This window comes from Adelges cooleyi, unplaced genomic scaffold, assembly GCF_023614345.1.
Source record: "Adelges cooleyi isolate 19-005CV unplaced genomic scaffold, UGA_ACOO_1.1 ACOO_flye_CR_arks_rails_tigmint_CR_PRNA_2, whole genome shotgun sequence".
In the NCBI taxonomy this organism is placed as follows: Eukaryota; Metazoa; Arthropoda; class Insecta; order Hemiptera; family Adelgidae; genus Adelges; species Adelges cooleyi.
Genome location: NW_026095860.1, coordinates 9,230,025 through 9,245,768, shown reverse-complemented (window position 1 = coordinate 9,245,768; position 15,744 = coordinate 9,230,025). Strand labels below are relative to the sequence as shown.

Sequence of the window (15,744 nt, the reverse complement as noted above, 5' to 3'; positions counted from 1 at the left end):
ATTTTTATCATAGTTCAAGGGTCGTAGACCTGGAAGCTGTAGTGTAGTGTAGTTGTTAATTTCTTAGTCAAAACGTTTTTATGATTTTTTTTTTATGCTGTAGTGTGTAATTATATATAATTTGCTTATACTTTTCGAGTTTTTTAATGGGTTAGTTATTTTCTCGTGTCAATTGATCAGTAATAATTTTGTATAATAGTGTCGATTAAACAATTAGTGTCCTACTGTTATGGTTTGACGTCTTAGCTGTTTTGAATATTGAAGTAAGAAAGATATTTTTGGTACATTACATAATCGTGGTAGAGTAATAATACTATATTAATGTTAAATACTACTTGGTTAATAGAATTCTGAATACAATATGATGTGTTTCAAAATTGCAATAACAGAAGAGCAATTTGGTTTGTTTACATATTTTTTTTTTTGTTTTTTTATTTGGAATTTGTACAATCTGTAATAAATGTAATTACAATAAGCACAAAGGATAAATTACATGGTAGGCAAATATATAATAATATATTGATACAGTAGACTTGTTAGAAGAGGCCAGCCAGAGCTGGTACTTCATGACGTGTGAGATCGTGGATTAGTCAACCAATAGATCGCGACACCACGTTCGCTTTAGGCGCCTTCTGGGGTCACCAGGGATTTTACATATTTTAAAAGTAAAAAAAGTATAACAAACCAAATTAATTATGACTATTGACACCTGTTGTTTGAAAAACCAGATTTATAATGAAAATAGGTGATAAAATAGCTATAATTATTTTTGTATGCCTGTGTATTACTAATACATACATTTAAAAAATAATTTTACTGTTAACTACCTAGGTATTCATTAATATTTGTGACAGCTATAATAATTGGTCATGTTTAAAAGGCGTCCTTTTTTCATAAAGAAAAGCAATTCAAAATTTTATTAAGTATTGTGGTTGCATGCTGGTAGTAGGTGCAGGTCCATAGTTAGTTTGTTACATTACTTCATCACATGTCATTTTATTTCAGATAATTACATTTTTTTTCTAATTCAACAAGTATACAGGCTAATTTAATAAGAGGTGAAACATGAACAGTAATGAGACAATGTACCTATAATAAATAAAATGTTTTTATTTAATATTATTACAAATGTAAAATAATTATTAATACAGTTGAAGGGCTGCAGGGAAAAAACATCAATGTCAATTTTTTTTGAAAATGAGATATTAGTACCATCGTTTAGCTTGTTCCCAAAGGAATCGAACTACGAATCGGTTTTGGATGGAAAGATCATTGTCTGCCTAAAAATAAAGGGAGAAGAAAATGTGTGACGGAAAAGACTCATCAAGGTCCATGCGGTGGCGGAAAAAAACGGTCAACCTCAACACTCCTGGGCTCGAGATGGAAGCAAACCGCAAATGATGCACACCTAGTTGGTTTACTATGGTCCCTACAAGTCGTCTGTTATCACACTTACTTCAAAGCAGGTAAAAAATAAGAAAAAAATAAAGATACGACTCTCCGCCTTTCTTACCAAGGCCCCTTTCACTAAAAAAAGCAAAGCTTGATGATCTATTACACCTGAAGCAATTTTTGACAAAGCCTGAAGCTCAAGCATTTTACGATACATTTGCTTGTGATGACACAAACAGCACTGAAGAAAAGGTTGAGTACCTGGATGACCCTCCGATTGACACTTTGGAGGAACTGTGATAGGAAATACTAATCAAGGTCAATGACTTTTCAGAGATTTTATTTTATTTTTCATTTTTTGTATAAGTATAATGTATTTTTTTTCTTTCACCCAAATATATGTAGTTTTCCGACAACATATGATTTTCTCTCTCTCAAACCCTTGCTGCAATGTCATTTTGTAAGTTGTTAAACTTTAAAAACGGAATTACCAACAATTAAATAAAACTGACATTGATGTTTTTTCCCCGCAGCCCTTCAGTTCACTTCAACCATAAGTATATGACATATAATTAAACCCGTTTGGGTTAAATGAGTAGGCTAATTTATTGCCTATTAAATTTTATTTTTCTATACAAATTACACTTTAAATATCAGGCATTCTTACAAAATGGAGTATGTAGGTACAGTAATTATAAGAATATTACTGTTTTTTCATTTTTGTTTTTGTTTTAGCTTTGAATTGCTGTGATTGATCAATAAGTTATTACATATGCCCTCCTAAGCAAAAATGCCGTAACTAAAAACAAAAATTAAAAAAAACCGATTAAACCAAGTAAGAAACCGTTTTACTTTGTTTATTCGGGTTTTTACAAAACAAAATTTTTTTTTATTTACGTCATTTTTGCTTAGGAAGGCCAGACGTTCATGCTTTTTAAATTTTCATTAAAATCCCAGAAGTATATTTTAATTTCATTCAAGCATATAGAATCAATTATCAAAGACATTGAAGTATGACAAATAACAAAAAAACAATATTAGAAGTGTATTACAAAACTAACGTTATACAAATAATACTTACCTAATACTTCTTTTATTTGTAATTCCCAAGTTATTTTTTGTTTTTAAAATATTCATTAGTAGTACTATTAGTATTATTTTGAATGGGTTATAAAAAAAATATTTACCCACACTATATATTTTTTTAGTTCCCTATACTATTTTACTATTAAGCATTAGAGTGTACTATATTGTCCACAAAGTAAGCAATAATATTGCTACTGCAAATAAAATATATATCTGTATAGTAAACACAATGCATGCATGTTTTAAAATCATTTCATTTAATTACAATCTTCATTAATTATATCATCAAAGTTAATAAATAATATTATAATAGATGCTTTGATCCTCAGTTAATATTTTTAAATATATCTATTATTGACAGTTCAAATAAGAATTAAGTTTACATGTTTTTACTGTTATATTAATATTAGGGTAGTTAAAAAAAACCTTACTTTAGTATTGTTTTTTTGCAGCACCCCATTTCCCCCTAATTTGTTTTTATGATTTAAACTTGGAAACTTAAATCTTGATGTGGTATGTGAAGAAATTGAGTATTTGAACCCAAATTTTCACAGAATTATTTTTTTATATCATAAAAAAAATAAAGAGAAGGGGGTGCAAACAAAATTCTTTAGTCCATTTTTTTTTAACTACCCTAATATATTTATATATATATATATATATATATATATATATATATATATATATATATATATTGAAAGTCCTTCATAAATTTATCAGATAATGTTTTATAGTTGATAGTGTGGAACACATACATTTCATAACACTTAACTCAATGAATTTGGACTTTGTTGAATAGGGCCCACCGTCCACGCTTTTCTTATTAGTCAAAAATTAAAGATGTTTAACATAATTTAAAATTGTAGTTCATTTTCGGTTGTTTTCAAAGTAATTGACATTTTGAAAAAATTGTGCTACAAATTACAATTGATTGGTAAATAATTTACCAATTATTGTTCTTGTAGTAAAATTATTTTTTACTTTTTAGTTCACTTTTTTACTGTTTTTTAAAAAGTTTTTTTTTATTTATATATTTTATTTTTTACTTTTTAGTCCCCCCTACAATACCTGGTAATCCTCCGAGACGTCTGAAGCGTAATTGGTGTCGAGATCTCTTAAATTAAATTAATATCAAGTTAACAGAAAGTGTTATCAACGGGTGGCTTCTTTCAACAAAACTTCATGATTTTATAACATTTATCACATATTTTTATTGTGTCTAGTATAATTGATACAGATTGTTTATTACGTGTAAAAATAAAAATAAAAACTAAAAAAAAAAAAAAAACTTTTTAGTCCTATTAAAGGTACTTAGTATTTGTAAATACATTACTAAATTCATTTTGGAAGATTTGAAAAAACATGAAATTTTAGTGAAATGACCCCCACATATTACAGGATATTGTATTGTTATTTGATATGGGTGTATGTGCCAAGTTTCAGCCGTCTACGACATCGGGATATGGGTTAAATTAGTTTTGCAAGATTAAAAAAATACCCGTACAAACGTACGTACGTTGTGTTGTTAGCGAGTTAAAGAAAAGCATGTAAAATGTAGTGTTTTTCTTTATAATTTTGGAGAAACAACTTACAACAATATATTTTTTATTTTATAACAATCAAAACAGTTTGCATTTTAAATTGTTGTAATTGTATATTGTATTGTACACTTATATATTTTAGTTCTTTCTTTGAATTTATTTTCATTAAGTATTTAATTTCTAACTGTAATTTATTATAGTTAAATACTTTACAATTTTAGTAATTGCGGTATTTGTGTACAAGTTATATAAGTATCTAATACTAATATTAATATTCTTTAATGGAAATTTTAATTCCAACTATTTACAATATCGATTAGAATCTAATTTAAAATTGATTTCGTTAATTTTACTAAATAATATGTTTTAATCGTGTAGGTATTGAATTAAAAATGTTTTTAATACGTAACTGTAATATTGTATAAGTGTACTATTTCAAAATATTTACCTACCCATTTATATAAATTACTAATTAGTATTACTGCAGTATCTCATTTAAACGATTTGTAAGTGTTTCCTTATTCTTAAACTGTATCCATGCGTATTACGTGTTTCCTTCGTTTCTACCCACTTGCATCAATCGTTTTCTCGGAAATGTATATGCAATAACTCGTACGGAAATCTATTTTATCCATAGAGAATTGTACTCGTATTTACAAACATGAGTTTTTTTTAAGTACTTCATATACATATTGTTGGTGTTAAATACATTTATTCCGCAAAAATAATTTTCGATATATTTTATCATTTATTTAATCAATTTGAAACCGAGAAGTGTATTATATTTACTTTGATGGTCCTAATTTTTTCATTCATTAGAATGCATTTATTTTATAATAATTTTTTCGTAGACTCCTTTTATTTGTAGGTAATTGAACGCTAAAAATTAAATATTAAGAATTAACCTTAGGACCATCCCCGAGGACCAGTGGGTGTGGGCTGTAGGCTATGAAATATAAATGGTCATGCTAATCATATTACGAAAGATACACAGCAGCTAGCTGTACACACTATTGTTTTTCAAATCCCAACAAAAACACTACGTTAACTCAGTAAATGGTCCCTATGTAAAACAAAAAAAGTATTTCAACATAAGCTCTAAAATACGTGGTATAATATAGGAGCCAAGTAAATACCATAATGTAACAATATTTATTATACATTATTGCCAACAAATAAAAATCTGTCAACATATTAAACCAGTCATGAAAAAATGTAAATTCAGTTTACTTGGCCGGAAGTCGAAGTTTGTTTCCTACTATATCCCTATTATAACAAGTGCTATATTTTCTAGGTCAGAAATAGGAAAACAAACTTCGACTTTCGGCCAAGTAAACTAAATTAACATTTTTTCATGACTGGTTTATTAATGTTTAATGTATTAAAAATAAACTTGGTGTGAGGGTAATACATCAACCAGCTCACTTTCTGTCAATACGCCACTGAAATAGCTAAAACAACTGAAATCAATAATTAGTTTGTTATATTATAATATAATTCAAATATTTATTATAAAGTTACCTATATATATATTATTATTCTTTAAAATGTCTAGAAGAAATGCTACTCATACTTATCAATGAATTACATCATGATTTTCTAAAATGTTTGCTGAACCCTTAAATTTGTGTAATTTTATAATAATACACTTATGATATGTGATATATTATGACGCCTTCTCAAATATATATCATATCTGTTGTACTAAGGTACCCGAAATCGTTGTAATGTCTTTGTTAGTGTTTTATAGTCATGAAATAAAATCTTATATTCTCCGTAAATTTTTTTTAAAATAATTTTTGGGCTCGATTTATCTTAATTTTATTCAAGCGTGTTTAATCGTCCGCTTTGCATAGGCAGTTACAAAATTATCGTTCCGTATTACACGCTTGTTATAAGACAAAAAGAAGGAAGTGTAACAACATGTAATACGATTTGTGAAATCGTTTCCTGCGTTAAAAAAAAGGTATATTTTTACTTTAAAACAATAACGATCTAAGAACAACTTAAATAGATTTAAAGTGGACTTGTCCTATTAACTTGTAGCTATACAAGTAACTCATAATAAAAAAAAATGTTTGTAGATTAAAGCTTCGTAAAACAAGTAATCTACCTTTTGCTGCTACATATGTATTTTTATTGTCGCTCAGCGTTCTGCCACCCTAATTATAACCTACCTATTAACAAAGTATCAATAATTTAAAACTAGTTATTGATTAGTCGACGTCTTTAGTACTGACTACAAATCACATTATCATTGTGTTATTAATTAATTTTAATATACAAAAATTATAGCCCGATTACGCCTAAAATTTAAGACGAGTGACAATGTATAGAAATTAAATAGAACAATTATAGGTTAAAATTTCATAATTGTTTTTTTTAATTCGTAATGAATCGGCATATGTAAGATAAACGGTTGTTTTTAAAAATTAAAAGCTACTATTTAAAATATTGAGTTTAGTATAACGGAGTAATAATATATATAGAATAAGTTAGTATGTATATCATGTAAATATGACTATTAAAGTAATAGAGTTTTAAGAATATAATGGACATTTCTTTATAGTCGAGCGTAATTCTTATATAGTATTCATTTATTGTGTATCTTAGTGTTTATGCTTATATTGTACACACATTTAAATGATAGGCCCGTAGATCACTACGCGTTAAAATAAAAATGTTTTTAGGTATATATTTTTAATTCGTAATGGGGAACTGATAGTGATTTTTATCAAAAATGTAATTGCTTGTTTTATTTTGTTTGAATAATTGAAGAATTTGATCAGAGATTGCACATTCTTTTCAAAGGTAAGTATACAATTACAGTAATTAATATAACATTTACATATACGACTTTGAGGTATAATTTTAAATTATTTGTTTTGATAACTTATTTTCTTCAAGTGGGTGACGTACTCATCAGAACGAGTTTTTGTTCTCGATAAACCTTTTCGTTCGATTATTTTTCTAAGTTACGATTTAATTTTAATTTTTGTCGTTATATTTTTCTAATAAGATTGCTATTCCAAAATTCAGTTATGAACGTTTCACATTCGTGAAAGCGAACGACTATTCTTATTAAGGGTTATCCCTTGTATGAAAATACAAAAGAGCTTAAAATCGTTTTGAAAAATTCTAAATAGATCAGAGATTTTGATCATTTTCTAATATTATTGAAACAGTTACAAAGTGTCCAACTACCAGCATTTGCTTAATATTTGCATAAGATAAAGTGGTTCTCTTTTATTGATACGTACTCATTGCCTAATTGCTCTCGCTCATCATTCAAATTATAGTTATTAGCTATTAATAGCTATTTCATTGTTTTTATTCGTATCATTACTTAAGCAATGTAAGAGATTAAATATAAATTTACTAGTTGAGTAGAACAAATTAAGCATCGATTGGCATTTATAGGTCAATATTTTCAATACTCACCTAAAAAATGAAAAAATGTGAAGGGATAGAAAAGATTAGAAGTTGGGATTTTTCTTTTGTAAAATTTTTACTGCCATTTTACAGAAATATCATGCTGTGGCCATCATTAACCAATTACCGTAATTATTTTGTTGATAACCATTTGTTGTAAACCATATTTAGATTATAGGTTAAAGGTTAGGTTTATAACATTGATTCATTAAAAAAAATATTGCCTAAAGATTTTTGTTTCATAAACACTGTTAGCGTTTCAGTTTAATAGTTATATTATTTTCAACATTTTACAGCTAGTCGCGAACATAAAAAAAAGACGATAAGGTCTTTTACCATTTTTTTTATCGTCAACAAATCGTACACGGTACACTTATGTACACGCATTCTCCAAATGGGATTTATTATGATTACATGATTATGCTCATTATCTTCATTATCTTCATTCATAAACGTATTTAAATTGCTTCGATAACAGACCGGCGTTATCAATACAAAACGACAAAATCCAAAAACCCTATTGACGATTTCGAAAAGGTCTACGTACAGCATTTTTCTTTTAGCGATTTTGACAAGGTCAGACGTGTATAAATGTCAAAACGCCATTTCATTAACCGTTTCGTTTATTAATGCATTTCCGTGTCTCCGTTTCAATGTAACGTGGCTAACGACACGCATGACAATATAATATATAAATATTAATAATAATATTCTCGGTTCCCCTCCACCCCAACATTTAGGAGTAGTTGTGCGTTTAAATCCATATAGCCACTGGAAGGTTAGGCTAGTACTCGGAGACAATCAAATATAGGATGTAATTAAACACAACCACAATAGTATCACAATCCCTATGTACGGTAGGTAGATATTTTTGCCCATTGTATTTGCACCTTCAGAATTTTTCGTCCGTTTCTATCTAAATGTAGGTATTTAAAAGTATGACTTATTACCTATGGGTATGTCACTAGGTACCGTGTACGGCTATCCCAATGAGCGTTCGTGTGAGCTCAATGTCAAATATTACCGTCATACGGTGATGTGATACTGTGATAGCGTATTAAACCAGAGAAGGGGTTCGAACACGATATTGGTATGGACGAGACTCGAACGTCGCCGCAGTGTTGTTTTAGCGGTCGACCTCATTGGCGGCACTTTAGTTCACATGTAATATAATAACATGCACGCGTCCGTCTAACGATAGTGTTGTTTGAAAAAGCCAGTTAAAATTTTTTTCTCACTCGGAGAAAGTCTACTTATAATAATACTACTATTATACCGGTGAGAGCTCGACTTGGACAAACCCAATTGCAAACATTTCGGTAAGACCTAAACGATTTTTTTATCGTTTTGTTATTTTTTTGTGCCTCAACATGTCGCGCCGTACCTGTTTATTGTGTGACCTTAAGGGTTTATTGAAATTGAGGCCATCGTCGCCGTTTAGTATTCAGTGCTATGTTTTTCTTTGATTTTTCGCTTATAGCGTGAGCAAAATACATTACCCACTGTTTGTAACGTTGAATATACAGTATGATGTCGAACGGGTCAATCGTTTTTCCATAGTAAATAGTAATAGACTTAACGCGCCAGTATCGAAGGCGCATGTCGAGTTTGTTCAGCTGGTTATATAACTGTATACAATAATAATACATATATGAAATTAAAAAAAAATCTGCGTCGACTTTTGTCACGGTATAAGCTGGTTTTGCGTTACATTTTATTTTCACAAATCGACTTGTCCCAGGTACAGTATAATAATCCTTCGTTATCTATCTTTAATATACATCAATATTGGTTTGTTTAGTTTTGGCCAACAGGATATTGTATTAAAATACGATTTTCAAGGTGTTTTACCCGTTGTATACAACCCGGTATAATATTTCTTTATTATTAGACTTATGTTTGAAAGTCATACGGTTGTTTTTTTATTATTATTTATGAAAAATGTATTATAATAGGATCGGATTTCAAAATTTAATCAAACCTTATTGGCCATTAAACTATGTACTTAAAAAGATAGTAAAAAGTATTTTTTTTTTATAATTAGCACACCGGTAGACGCGTGAATAATTACTATTGAAACAATACCTCGCAGTGACGTTATACGTATTAATTATTATAATATTAATTTATAATCAAAATTATTATATTGTATTTCGTGTATACAGTATATTATTATGCAAGGTTTTTTAACGTGAAACAGTATACTCAACTATAATAGCAGTTTGATTAGGATCGGTTCGTGGTGGAGCTTTTAGGTTTGCCTTAGTTCAGATAAGGTATTTAGTTAATAGCCGATAATTACTATGGTCGTTGCTTCCTAGTATAGTATTTCAATTAAATGTTTTTACATTCTGTTATTTGACAAGTATGGATTATGTTGTTTTAGTTTGTCAAAGAGCTAGTAAAATCCAGAAGTCTTTGCAGCCGAATGAGTTACAGAGCAATAAACAAAAACTATTAAATGGTCTCTATTTTTCTATGGTGTTTTAGTTTTGGCGTGTGTATCCTCTCTTTCTAAAAGTTTTACAACGGTATTTGAAAAATAATTAATGCTAAACATTGGAATGTTATGTTGTTTAACACGTTTTAAAAATTATTCATATTGAATTTCCAAAGTTTCATCCTATTAAAATGTGTATAAAACATTTTCATCGTCTTGTCAATATTCTCATAATAGTATCTGTAGTCTGTACCTATTCTATCTTAATGGTCCAACTACTTTCTCACATACTAAGCTACATAATATTCAGCCGTTTTCATCTAAAACAACTTTTATAAATTATGCGAGTAGTGCTGTTTGATGTTAGTATTATATACAATGAATGTATGTTATGTACAAATTAAACATGCAAATTTCAATTTATTGACACTTTTCACTTTTAATTTATGTTAAGTTTTTGTTGGAGACACGTAAAATTTGGAATTATTTTATTTTTATGACTTCCAAAACGAATACTGTGATTGCTTCAACCGTTTCCCTCTCGGGTAGTCTTTTGAACTTTATTATTTTCTTGTCACTAGTTTTTCTCATAATATATCCGGTCGTCACTGCGTTCAAGGTTAAAACAATTGAACTGCCTAACCCACACAGAGAAACTATGAGGCCATCTTAATTATTAACGTTTGTACTAAAAATACAGTAGTTATTAATCGCAGAAAGGAAGTTGATTGTTTTTACTGCATGCGCTATTAAATATCGCTTTATAAAAACATTTTAACAATTATAATTTTATCAATATTTTTTTTTCCTAGGCAAGTAATAAGCTATGCCCGTGTCAAATGGAACAGCGGAAAAAAACACTATTAAAAAACAAAAAAAATGGTCATTGTTGGGTATATTGTCAAAAAAAAAGAAACTTAAGACTAGCCAGGAGAGCATGGACTTTTGTCCATACGAAGGGAAGTTTAATCAGAACGTCGCAAGAAAATCCCATCTGGAACGTAACAGTGACGGCCTTTGCGTAATTCAACAGTACACGCGCAGTCCTAGGCCTATAAAAAGGTGCCATTCTATGCAGTACACTGCGGGCCCTTTATCGAACGTCAGCGGTCGATCCGATTGGAGGCTGTCACAGCAGTCCGTGTACAGTACCGGTTCGAGCGCTTGTTACAGCGACACCGGCGTGTACAGGGGCGGCGCTAGCGACAACCGGCGGGCCCATCCTGTTGTCGCGCCGCCGTTTCGGTGTTCCTCCGAAGTGGGCCATTACCGAAACAAAATATTGGCCAGGAACCTGACACCGGCTGATCGTAGTGGGACCAACAGATCCAAGCAACACCTGATCGGTAAAAAAATACCACCGCCGCCTCCCCCAAGAAATCCCAACGTCAAAGCCGTTTACTACTATGAAAACAATCGGTTGGTATCTAGAGAATCGGATTCGAATTATTTTTCACAAAGCTCGGACGAGTACAGTCCGACCAGGTGCGACCGAACGGAAGGCCTTCAATTGGCCGACGATGATGACAACGACAACGTGTTTCGTTATGACGACAACAGTTATACAGAAGAACCCGGCCCTAGAAGCAGGTGTCCCATACAGATATGCGACGTTGAAACACTATCGTCCGAATGTGTGGAACAAGTGCCTCGAACCCAAAGCGTAGAAGAAGCTCTCCAAGAGTTGGAAGACATATACAACAGTTTGGGTTTGAGTGACGACGATCTGTTGGACAGAGCCGAGCGGCGCGACCTGCCCACAGCGCACCAAAACATGCGGTACGAAAGCTTCGATGAGACGGATTACGCGACAAGCGTCAGTGGCGATAGGCGTATGCTGTCGAGGTCGTCGAGGCGGTCAGGCGTTCCGAACGTTGTATCTGATGACATGGCATACCGCAGGTTAAACCGCAGAGAAACGAAGAAGGACAACCCGACATTCCTTGGTAGTTTTCTGTTGGTCCTGCCCTCAATGTACAACTTGGACACCAATCCTACCGTTGTTTCTAAAGAACCTGATGCGACACTGGACGACGTGGTGTTCAGAAGTCGTAGGCAACACCGCAACTGTCTCAAAGTGCCCGACCCTCAACCGCCGTTTGGCATACCGCTAGGTCCAATTGTGGCCGCCGCTCCCAGCGATTACTTACACGCAGTGCCCGAGGGCCGGTATAAGCCGACGTTCCACCCCCGCAGGACCCCCGACACGGTGGAAGACGATTTGGCGTTTCGCAGTCTTCGCAAAGACAACTGCAAGACCGGTGGCGTGTACTTCAACGTGTCGTATGTTCACAGAGATCGATTTCGGATCAACGGGGCTCTCGTACCTAGATCTATGATCAACAGACTGGCTAAAGATGACGCGCATTGGATCATCAAAAACCCATTGGCTGTCGACTACCCGACATCTGATAAGCACACCAACGTGGTTATTGTCAAGGTCGACCAACACAAGCCGATCGTGTTGACGGGGTTCACGTTGGATGAAGCCGACCGTCTGAGTAAGTCACTTGTTTGCACGCAATTACCTCCATCACCTCGCGAGCATGAGTATCGTCGAAAACGCTTGTTGTCCAACAGCCGAGCCGCAATTTATCGCTCAAATAAAGCACTGCCTTTAGTACCGTTAAAGCCGAGCTCTAAATTCGTTGCTGGGTCACCCGTTAGCCCTCCAGAAGAACCGCGGCAGGTTAACCGCGTTGACTATGATGTCACTGCCGTCGCGTCAACTGAAACAGGAAAACCGCTCGCCCCGGAACTGACCGGTTTAGACGATAATGCCGGCGGGTCGTGCCGCAAAGGACAACCGAATTTTAGGGAGCTCATTCGGCGTGAGTATGCCAACAGGTTTACGACGGACCAAATCGATTGGCACGCGACGAATTCTGTTCACGGCCATCGCCGGCGAGTGTCCCCCAGTGTTCTAACCGACGAATTGGCCAATACCGGTAAAACGGTCGTCGGCACCATAGGACCCCAAGACACCGTCCGAAAACAAAGTGACGCGGAAGTCTCACAGACTGAAGAAACGCTCAAAGGCTTCTCCTTGTCGTCCGGACAACATATGGCGTTGGTGCCGTGGTCGTCCTCGAAGAGCACAGCGGACTTGACGGTACCGCCGAGGCGGACGTCCCCCGGATACTTGGAGGTGTGCTTGTACTTAATCGTATGCCTATACCAGTTGCTAAGTGTAAATGCGTTCAGCACACTAATAGCATTGATCTTACTTATCGCTTTACACTTTTGTAGAAGTCTTTCGTGATACAATCATTGCATACCATAATACCTTTGTAAAAATATAGAAATACCTATTTTTTGTTGTTGTTTATAATAGCTTCTTTTTGCTTTTGTTGTTTTTAGCATTTATGTTTTATTTAATTATTTATTCGAAAAATAATATCTATCGGTGCTAGGTAAGTTGTATACCAAATATACTTTAATATGAATACAATATAATATACTGTATGTACGTTTAGTCAGTTTCGTAATGACAACGTAATGTACACGCTGGGAGAAAATATGAATAAAAAAAAATAATGCGTACGTAATATTATTATATTATATACCTATATAAACGCCATACATGTATATTTTTTCACAGTTGGTGTTTTTTTCTTAATCCCCTCTCACTTCTCCCTTCTGCTGTAATTTAGTCTATGCGCCTGCTGTTGTTGTTGTTGTATATATGTGCTGTATCCCGTGCCTAATGTTAAACTACTAGTATATGTACACTTTCGACAAAAAGCGCCGCACGAAGTATCATTGTATAGTTTTGTTATAATATTCTAACAAACTTTGAAAACTAACAAACGTTGCGCGCATGTGTATTATATTTTTTAAATTTATATGAAAACAATTATTTGTAAACGATAATTGTGTTTTCGTTAATTTGAATTTGTAAGTGGTGTAAAAAAACAACAAGTGTTAAGAAATTTTTTACACATAGGTATTTGTAGTGTATGAGTATTGTAATTTGTAGTACTGGGTAACGACAATATTTTCCAAACGTTTCAAATTGATTGAAAACAAATATTTATATCGCTTACATTTTATATTACATTTCATTACAAAAACATTTGTAATGTTAATATATATAATAGAATACTATCCATTATTAACATTTAAAATTCAGATTTTATTCAAGTACATCACACAAACCCGTAGTTTTCCTAAACATCTTATTTCAAATAAGCTTTTTTATGTTTTTTAATTTTTTCATTTTCATTTACTTCTATAAAACATTTTACATATTTAAAATCTCATTTTGTAGACAACTAAGTTCCAATAAAAAAAAAACATTTCGTGGATTAATTATATTTTATTTAAGTTGATAATAACCTACAAATTAGTATTATCTTATGTAAAATAATAACATAGGTACTAATGTTTTGAGGAGTGGCCGAGTGGGTAAGGCGGCAGTGTGTTAGCGCTCACTGTCGCCGGTTCGACACTCGGTCACAGGCGCTCGTTTGCTGGGCGATCAATCATCCCGACCGCCATCCCCTTCTCCGGCGACGGATTGACGACCAGCCCCGAAAGCGAATTCGTCAAGAAACCATCTCATGATGGCAACGTTGGGCCTTCATGGCCCGTTAAGCTACATGATGATGATGATGATGATTTATGTTTTGTATGGATTGTGTAGATTCGAATAATAGGGGAGGTTAATTTTTTTTTGTATTAGCCTCAAAAAGACCGTCCTACACACGGTTACTGACCGATAGAGAATACTTAAAGTATGCAGATTGTGGGTCTAGGATTTAGTGTAGAAATTAATAACACATCTATTGTAAATCTCAAAACTGCATTAAAGCTAAAACAATTCTGTATGTACATTATATTACCCACATCTTGACCCTCCCAGGCACAGAACATATAACAATACTCGCTGAGGGTATTGTGTTTTCCCAGAGGTGTGTCATTGTTGTTTAAAACTACGGTTATGATATAATAATATAATATTTTACAACTTGATGTATTCGAATTAAAGACTGACTGCTCGCCTACTAAAAACAAATGAAAAATTAACACAATTTCCTATCAAATGATTTCTTTTAAGACTCAAGTGTCCGTTATGACTAGTGGGCACGGCATTGGCTATTATTTGTTCATTACTATTATTTTTATTTTATTCACATTCAACCGTCACTGCACCGGTGTTAGCGTTGTGTCACAAAGTCTGTCAACGCTTTTTAGCACCGATAAGCTGAGTAGATAATTTATTTTTCGCGTTCAATACAGGATCGTTATAATACGGGTAGTTTGGTTGTTGACTTTCTTTTAATTTGATTACTTATATTGTGACAACTTTCCCTGTATAATATTGTCGAGTTGCTCGATTTCGTTTTTACCCTAAGGGTATTGGCGGTGCAGCGGCTCACTACTTTTTCTTTTTTTTCTACTGCATCGTGTATCTATATAATAATATATACGTCCATACGTCATCCGGTCGGTACGAATGACTAATTTATACCCTACAGAAGCTAGTCTGGAGAAAATTCCGCCAGGCTTGTTAAAACAAAACGTATAGCACCGATTTATCGACTCACAATTATTATCATTGCCCGTGACTGTTTAATTCATACACTTATATAACGAGCACCCGCTTTTACCCGTCCCGGGTAGAGTTAGATAAACTATTAAGTCTAACATTTATTACATTGTACGATTAACCGCAAAACAAAATTAGATGGAATTTAACTAATCATAACTATTTATATATCATTTTTTTAATGGCGTTCATACTTGTTTTTCAGGATGGCAGAGATGTGACATAACGTTAACCATTTGATTTACGTCCACATATTATGATGTAAGTTGATAAAATGTATAATTAAACGCAAAATGTTGAAC

At 32.8% G+C, this 15,744-nt stretch overlaps 2 protein-coding genes across 8 annotated transcripts in view; both read left to right on the top strand.

The window, feature by feature from the left end:
- Window positions 1–26: 26 nt before the first annotated feature.
- The window catches only part of LOC126833765 (supervillin), a 34,878-nt gene continuing 19,160 nt past the window's right edge, over window positions 27–15,744 (top strand). For 4 of the 7 annotated variants that reach the window (XM_050565290.1, XM_050565289.1, XM_050565288.1 and 1 more), the window contains exons 1-2: window positions 27–263; window positions 15,648–15,703. In XM_050565290.1, the coding sequence (XP_050421247.1) occupies window positions 15,699–15,703 (5 nt within the window). In that variant the 5' untranslated portion in view covers window positions 27–263; window positions 15,648–15,698. Of the gene's footprint in view, window positions 264–8,272; window positions 8,771–13,021; window positions 13,040–15,647; window positions 15,704–15,744 lie in introns of those variants that run through there. The other 3 variants (XM_050565287.1, XM_050565286.1, XM_050565291.1) reach the window with 3 other exon arrangements.
- On the top strand, window positions 6,759–13,491 carry LOC126833766 (uncharacterized). Its single transcript, XM_050565292.1, has 2 exons — window positions 6,759–6,830; window positions 10,704–13,491. Exon 2 carries the CDS (start codon window positions 10,718–10,720, stop codon window positions 13,151–13,153), a length of 2,436 nt encoding a protein of 811 aa, XP_050421249.1. The 5' UTR covers window positions 6,759–6,830; window positions 10,704–10,717; the 3' UTR covers window positions 13,154–13,491.

Bases quoted from the DNA above. Each gene is read 5' to 3' on its own strand.
- LOC126833766 (XM_050565292.1), top strand. From the start codon at position 10,718: ATGCCCGTGTCAAATGGAACAGCGGAAAAAAACACTATTAAAAAACAA.